The sequence below is a fragment of the Kogia breviceps genome, chromosome 13, assembly GCF_026419965.1.
Source record: "Kogia breviceps isolate mKogBre1 chromosome 13, mKogBre1 haplotype 1, whole genome shotgun sequence".
NCBI lineage: Eukaryota > Metazoa > Chordata > Mammalia > Artiodactyla > Physeteridae > Kogia > Kogia breviceps.
Genome location: NC_081322.1, coordinates 1,656,818 through 1,664,511, shown reverse-complemented (window position 1 = coordinate 1,664,511; position 7,694 = coordinate 1,656,818). Strand labels below are relative to the sequence as shown.

Here is a 7,694-nt window from a genome sequence, read left to right as displayed (position 1 = left end):
ATCAGCACAAGAGAAGAGTTTTCTTTTTAATCATTAACAATTAAAATATATTTTCCCCCCCGAACTGACTGTCAAGTTGATTGTTCTGGTTTTAAGAACAATTTTTTTTTTTTTTTTTTTGCGGTATACGGGCCTCTCACTGTTGTGGCCTCTCCCGCTGCGGAGCACAGGCTCCGGACGCACAGGCCTAGCGGCCATGGCTCACGGGCTTAGTTGCTCCGCGGCATGTGGGATCCTCCCGGACCAGGGCACGAACCCGTGTCTCCTGCATCGGCAGGCGGATTCTCAACCACTGCGCCACCAGGGAAGCCCAAGAACAATTTTAAGTGTGAGTTTTAAGTGTGGGTTCCTGGTTTTATGACATGTGTGTTTGACATTCACCAATGTTTGATTTTGTTTTAAAAATTTTTTAGATTTGAGAGTGTTCACCTTTATCAACTCCTTTGCTAATTTAAGGCAGAGACCAAATTAACTAGTCTTAAGTAACCTTGATGTCTGTCCATGCTGCACCATATGGTTTCTCTCTTCCAGTTAACTACGAGGATAGCCATAATCGCCCATCATTAAAAAAAATACATCATGCCTTGCCTTCCCAGGATTTAGCAGCAATATTTCAAAAATTTACTAATGACTTTCCTTTGGGTCATTAGAAGAAAAACGGTTCCTGCAGAAACAATGTGCTAAATAAATAACAGTGCAGAGACGTCTTCCTGGAGGCTACAAAATGACCTATGAAATACCCTAGATTGGTTCTTCTCCATTAGGACATTCAGATCCTTCTTTTCTTTTATTTTGGAATGGAAGCATAAATGGGGGAAAATGTGCTCTGAAATTCTCTGTTCTGCTTTAGAGCATGTAAATAGCATCATGCACAAAAAAATTTTCAAGCTGTCAGGAATAAAGCAAGTATGATAATTCCAGATAATTAGATGCTGAAGACAATCAAAATAGAACTGATCCTAGTAAGCTTTTCTCAGTTGAAGGAAACTTCTTTAAAAAGTAGTTACTGATCTTAATGTCTTTCAATAGGGCAGTTAAAAAATGTGGTAAAATAATCCCCAGTGCAGAGTATTTTGCAGTCTATAAAATAAAGAAGAAAGCATACCTATATGTATGGACACAGAATGATATGTGGTTGTCTTAAAACTAAAAAAAATCATGAATAATACATATACTATGATCCCATTCATATAAAAAAATAGCAAAAACAGAAGTAAAATATATACAAAGGGAGAGACTGGAAAGATACACAAACTAAACTGCATTCAATGTTCTGCATTGAAAGCTCTTGTTTCTGTGTTTCTTCCACCAGGTTATGAACTCCTTTGTCACCAGACCAAATACAGGATGCCAGGTTAAGTTAGAATTTCAGGTAAAGAACAAAGCAATTTTGCCTGCTATCTCACTTCTCATGGAAACGCCATAACGTTTTATTAGTGGTCCTATTCTACAGATTAAGAAACAGAGGTATACAGAAGCCACACAATGAGCAAGTGGTGGAGCTACAAATGACCCCAAATTTCTGAGTCCTGATTCAGCAGCCATAACCGACTGCCAGCCGCAGGCACGTAGAGGAAAATCAGGAGAAAGAGAACCAGGGGAGCGGCTTTGGTGCTGCCTAAGTGATACCGGCTAGGACTTGGCACTAACTCCTCAATTTTGCCCAGAGGCAGAATGTGAGGTATTTAGGAAAAGCAGACAGATCCGGGCCTGGTCCCTACCTCCACCACACATTAGAACAAGTTATAGACTTTATCCCTGCCTCAGTTTTTCTCCTCTTTAAAACTGCAGTGAGAGAACCTTACCTGAGTACTGATGGGAAAAGCAAAAGAGATAATTTCTGTAAAGCGATCGGCACAGGGCCTGGCAAGTACAAGACACTGTCAATGCTAGCTAGTCTCAGTTCAGAGACCCAGTTTTCTCATTTGTAAAACAGAATAATAACACGAATAACAAGACAATAGTACTAATGGTATCTATATTGCCGAGTTGACTCTAAGATAGGATGAGAAGGTTATCTTTCTAAATTCGAAAGTGCTTCTCACTCTCCCTAACAGAGAAGAACCAGAATTAATATCATGCCAGAGCATTACTACAGTTTTTTTTCCCATGAGTAATTAATTTTGGTTAAAAATTATCATACAGTAAAACTGATTCTTTTCGGTGTACAAACTTCTATGAATTTTGACACATGTATAGGTTTACGTAACCACCACCACCATCGGGATACAGAACATCACTACAGCTTTTCAGATTCTTTTGTCAAAGTGTTTCACATTCGTGCTAAAAAAAACACTTTTAAAAACAAGAAAAAGAGATTTAGATAAACGTGCTGAAGATACAAGTGAACAAAACTGGCTTTTTGCACAAATTGTTGCATTCTCCAACCCCCTCCAGGTCTTGTCTGGGTCATTTTGGCTATTGGCTCTGCAGACTATCTCTTCCCACAAAAGTAATAAGGAATCAACTTGAGAGTTGGGGCCTTTTTTCACACGTCACAGGCACAAACTTCGGCATTCTTTATTCGATCCTTCTCATATGACCAGATCTTAATTTCCCCAACTGTTTTCTCTAATTAATTGCCATTTTCTTTCTAAAATGAACAAGCCTTGAATAACCAGCACCTTCTCATCCTTTCGGGGAAATTATTTGATCGGGAGAAAGGAGATACAGAGTCATTGAGGGAGCAAGGATTGAGCTAGCAGGACCCCAAACCTCTCCGATGTAACAAATCCCCCTACACTCAGGCATCCGGAGTCTCCTTTCCCGACTTCAGCCTCTCGGTTCCCCGCCTACCTGGCGCCTCCCGGGGCGTTAGACATTGGTACCAAACTTCTGCTCTCCCCAGGCGGCCTCCCTCCTACTCCCACCCCGGGGGCTCTCCCATCTTAATAAGTGACTTGCACTGACACATCGCTGCCACATCTGGTGAGCGGGGCGGGTCCGCTTTCCGGGTGACTCACGTCCTCTCGGTATGCCTTTTGTTTCTAGGACGCTTTGGCGGCCGTTTTCTTCCTTCTGCTTTTAATTTGGGGAAGGGAAAAAGCTCATGAATCAAGAGTGAATCTCTTCTCCACCGATCTGTTGCCCCCCTTCTTCTTAAAGTTAGCTCTCTCCCTGCACAAGTTCCGTAACTATCCGGAGAAGTGCGGGGGCGGGACAGGTAGGGACGCGTTAATTACACCTAAATCCGAAGTTGGCAGTCTAACATCACGTCCACCTCGGCGGGAAGGCTCGCGAAACTCCCTTGCAGGCTGCTGGGCGTTTCACCGCGGCCGCTGTGCATTTTCAGCTCCCTTCTTTACGCTGCCAATTCGCGTTGCTCCGTCACGCCTGCATCTACCCGGTTACTGCCGTCAGCGCCCGAATCGGGACGAATTCCACGAGATTCACCAGCGGTTTTGTTCCTGTCCAAGGTAAGTCCGGTATGCAAAACGAGGAACCACCACAGGATGTCGGGGAAGGGGGAGAAGAAGGGATTCCCTCACCTTTTCCGGCGCATTCCTCGTCCGTTTCCACCGGGAGGAGGTGCGCAGCGCAGACCACCCCCTCGCCTCCTTTATTCAGTCCCCCCACCGAGGCGAGCCGAGGCTGGCCGCGCGGCCCGAGCAGCCACTCCGGCAGGCCTGCCCCCCCCCCGCCCCCCGGATTGGTTTTTCCCGGCTGCGGAGGTTGGGCCCGGGGCTGGGGCGCGAGGAGAGTCGGCGCGCAGCTCGGACCCGAGAAGTCCCCGCGACTCCGGTGGGGCCGGGGGTTGTCCCGGGAGGTGGCGGGCGCGCCGAGGTGAGCGGTGGGGAGCTGGCGGGGAAGGCGGCTCCGGGGCGCCCCCCAGCCTCGGGCCGGAGAGGAGCGCAGCTCCGGGTTCCGCCGCCGCCGTCGCTTTGTTCGCGGCCTCTCCCCTCCCTTTGGGGGATGACTGGCACGCCCTCGCATCCGAGGGGCCGGCGGGGGCGCGGGCCTGGTTGGGGCCGCCAGCTGTACGCCCCCCCACGGAGTCCGAGAGGCTTCTGAGAGCTCGGAATACTCCTGTAACCGGAAACTTCCTTCGCATCCTCACCTGGACGGGGAGGAGACGTCCGGGTGGGGGGCGGAGACCCCGGAAGGCAGGGCGTCTGGGGGAAGGAGCCGGAGAGTGAGAAGTTCGGCCGGGAGGCGCTGGGGATGGAGCGAGAAGTTCGATGCGGGGGAGCGGGGGAGCGGGGGGGGGGGGGTCGGAGCGGGAAAGGAGGAGGGCGGGAGCTGGAACTGTATATATAGTAGGGGCCGCGGCGGAAGGCAGGCGCTGCGCTCCGGCACCGGGTCGCGCGCCCCTCTCCCGGGGGACGGATCTGCGCGGCGCGCCGCAGGAGGCGAGGTTCGGACGGGCTGAGAGGAGCGAGGTCTCGGGCACCGAGTGGGGACGACCTGGCAGGCAGAGGCCGGTCCCTGCACTCGGGGAGCTGCGGGCGCCGCTGCCCCTCACGCTTCTCTCCCGCTTGTCCCAGGTCGCGTCGCGGATCCTGCGCGAGGCGCCAACAACAGGGGCGAGGAGGTGCCACCCGGGGGCGGCTGCTGGAAGAAGAGCGGGAGGAGGAGCGCGGAGCCGAGCGTCCCGACCCGCCGTGCGTACTTTCTGGAGGGAAGGGGCGGGCGACTCGGCCCCGGGGGAGGGGACGCCCGGTGGCGAGGGGGCTATAGCCAAGTTCCTGCGGCGGCGGCGGCGGCCCTCCTCAGCTTCCACTAGAGCAAAGTTTTCTCCGGACGCTTCCGGCCGGCCCGCGCCCTCCGGGCCCAACCTCCCGAACCTTGGGAGCGGGCAGCGTCCCAGCCCAGCGCCGGGGAGCCCCGAGCCGCGATGCCTGGGGGGCGCTCCCGGGGCCCCGCCGCCGGGGACGGGAGGCTGCGGCTGGCACGGCTGGCGCTGGTCCTCCTGGGCTGGGTCTCCTCGTCCTCCCTCCCCTCCTCGGCGTCCTCCTCCACCTCCTCGGCGGTCCCGGTCTCCGCGGCGTCCGCCCAGCCCCAGCTGCCGGGCCGATGCCCCCCGGCGTGCGAGTGCTCCGAGGCGGCGCGCACCGTCAAGTGCGTGAACCGCAACCTGACCGAGGTGCCCGCCGACCTGCCCCCCTACGTGCGCAACCTCTTCCTCACGGGCAATCAGCTGGCGGTGCTCCCCGCCGGGGCCTTCGCCCGCCGGCCGCCGCTGGCCGAGCTGGCCGCGCTCAACCTCAGCGGCAGCCACCTGGAGGAGGTGCGCGCCGGCGCCTTCGAGCATCTGCCCAGCCTGCGCCAGCTCGACCTCAGCCACAACCCGCTGGCCGACCTCAGCCCCTTCGCCTTCTCGGGCGGCAACGCCAGCGTCGCGGCGCCCAGCCCCTTGGTGGAACTGATCCTGAACCGCATCGTGCCCCCTGCGGCCGCGCGGCAGAACCGGAGCTTTGAGGCTGCGGTGGCAGCGGCCCTGCGAGCGGGCCACGCGCTGCGCGGGCTTCGCCGCCTGGAGCTGGTCAGCAACCGCCTCCTCTACCTGCCCCGCGACGTCCTGGCCCAGCTGCCCGGCCTCCGGCACCTGGACCTGCGCAACAACTCGCTGGTGAGCCTGACCTACGTGTCCTTCCGCAACCTGACACACCTCGAAAGCCTCCACCTGGAGAACAACGCCCTCAAGGTCCTGCACAACGGCACCCTGGCGGAGCTGCAAAGCCTGCCCCACGTCAGGGTCTTCCTGGACGACAACCCCTGGGTCTGTGACTGCCACATGGCGGACATGGTGGCCTGGCTCAAGGAGACAGAGGTAGTGCAGGGCAAAGCCAGGCTCACCTGTGCGTTCCCGGAAAAAATGAGGAATCGGGTCCTCTTGGAACTCAACAGCTCCGACCTGGTCTGTGACCCTATCCTCCCTCCATCCCTGCAGACGTCTTACGTCTTCCTGGGTATTGTTTTAGCCCTGATAGGCGCCATCTTCCTACTGGTTTTGTATCTGAACCGCAAAGGGATAAAAAAGTGGATGCATAACATCAGAGATGCTTGCAGAGACCACATGGAAGGGTATCATTACAGATACGAGGTCAACGCGGACCCCAGGTTAACGAACCTCAGTTCGAATTCGGATGTCTGAGAACCACGCGAGGACAGAACAAGGACAGCTATGCATGAGATGTAGACTTCAGCTTCTGTCCTGCCCTAGGCTTGCTCCATCCACCTCCACCCTCCACTGTAGCCGCCACTGACCTTGACTGTGAAAGCAGTGAAGGGAGTTTGCTCCCTTCTTACGTAAAGTTTCTCGGTGTGTTCTGCTACTGTAAGACAATGGACAACTGTGCTTAGTGTTTTATCCTCTTCCTTTTCTGGGAGATCCACACGTCTGGAGGGATGTTTTCAAGTTTCAGCATGAACATGGCCTCCTGGCTGTGTTTCTCTTAGTACAGTTCAAGGTTATCAAGTGTACTCCCACAGATAGCATTCAACAAAAGCTGCCTCAACTTTTTTGAGAAAAAGACGTTATTTCATAAATATCAGTCTTATTATCATGTACCAAAATTGTGGAGAGAATGATTGCATTCCATAAACTGCCCGCAGACCTTAGCAAGCTCTTCAAAGTAACTCCATAGCACACAGGAGCGCCTGCATCTGAGAGCATGCTTACATCTTCCTGTTCTGCATATTACAAAAAATAACTTGCAACTTCAGATAACTTCTTTGACAAGTTACTTTTTTGATTGCAGTTTATATGAAACTGTGCTGACGTTTTTTTATAAACTGCATCGAGATCCAGCAAACTAAATTGTTCAAAAAAAAATTCAATAAAGATTCTTAAAAGAATTACAGTTGTGTTCAAGTTTCCTATTTGAAAAAAAAAAAGATTAGGGGCAGTGATATTAAACGGTCTTGGTTCTGATGATAATTCAGGTACTAGTTATTACAGCTGAGAATGAAACGGGAGCGGTGTCTTATACAGACAGACTTCGGAGATAGTTGTGAGATGGTGGATCCTTTCAGGGTTTACATAGAGAATTTGAATATTCATGTGAAAGTGAATGCTGTTCATTAAACAATTTTGTAAAAGCATTATAAAGTTGGTAAGAGGGAAGAGTTCTGTATGATAAGCAGTTCACAGTGTGGGGCTTTTTCTAGACTAATTAAGTTGTTAGGACAGAACAAAATTATTTACATAATAAAACTCTCCATGTGACATTGTTCTGTGGATTTTTAGAGCAGAGTACAAAACAAATATAATGCAAATAAATGTGTGAAAATGAAGTGTCTTAAGACATAGAATATTCTAAAATAAAACATTTAAAAGAGTAACTTTAAAAATTTATAAGGTCATACTGTAAATTGGAACTTAGATTTTCCTGAGAATATATTTTTTTAAATGCTTAAAATGGAACCTATAGGGTTGGTAGTTTGATTATCAGAGACTCTGCTAATGTGTTTGAAAAATTGTTATGGTAGGATATGAATTTGAGGAAATAACCAGAGATAACTGTCTATGTTTACAAACGAGTGTCTCAACTAATCATAGATTCTTATGTTCAGTTCAGCACTTAAGGATTTGGGGACATTTTGATTCTAGCTAAACTCTATGTTAGTATACACCTTTGTGAAGAATAAATCACACTTAGGTGTAAATAAAAGCAATTGGTTAATCAAGTGATACTGTCAAAAATAGACAAGATTTTCTTTTTTTCAGAGTTTATTATTTGCCAAGTAAGTTT

General features: G+C 50.8%; 1 protein-coding gene across 2 annotated transcripts; it reads left to right on the top strand.

Annotated features, from left to right (window-relative positions):
• Window positions 1–3,013: 3,013 nt before the first annotated feature.
• On the top strand, window positions 3,014–6,785 carry TPBG (trophoblast glycoprotein). Of its 2 annotated transcripts, XM_067011251.1 has the most exons (3): window positions 3,014–3,163; window positions 3,293–3,416; window positions 4,485–6,785. In XM_067011251.1, the coding sequence occupies exon 3, from the start codon at window positions 4,835–4,837 to the stop codon at window positions 6,092–6,094; it is 1,260 nt and encodes a 419-aa protein (XP_066867352.1). In that variant the 5' UTR covers window positions 3,014–3,163; window positions 3,293–3,416; window positions 4,485–4,834; the 3' UTR covers window positions 6,095–6,785. The 2 variants fall into 2 exon arrangements, with proteins under 2 accessions (XP_066867352.1, XP_058939734.1); XM_059083751.2 differs by lacking the exons at window positions 3,014–3,163; window positions 3,293–3,416 and adding an exon at window positions 4,274–4,379.
• Window positions 6,786–7,694: the final 909 nt, after the last annotated feature.

What these genes read in the sequence shown, in the direction of transcription:
- TPBG (XM_067011251.1), top strand. Translation starts at nt 4,835, where the DNA reads ATGCCTGGGGGGCGCTCCCGGGGCCCCGCCGCCGGGGACGGGAGGCTG.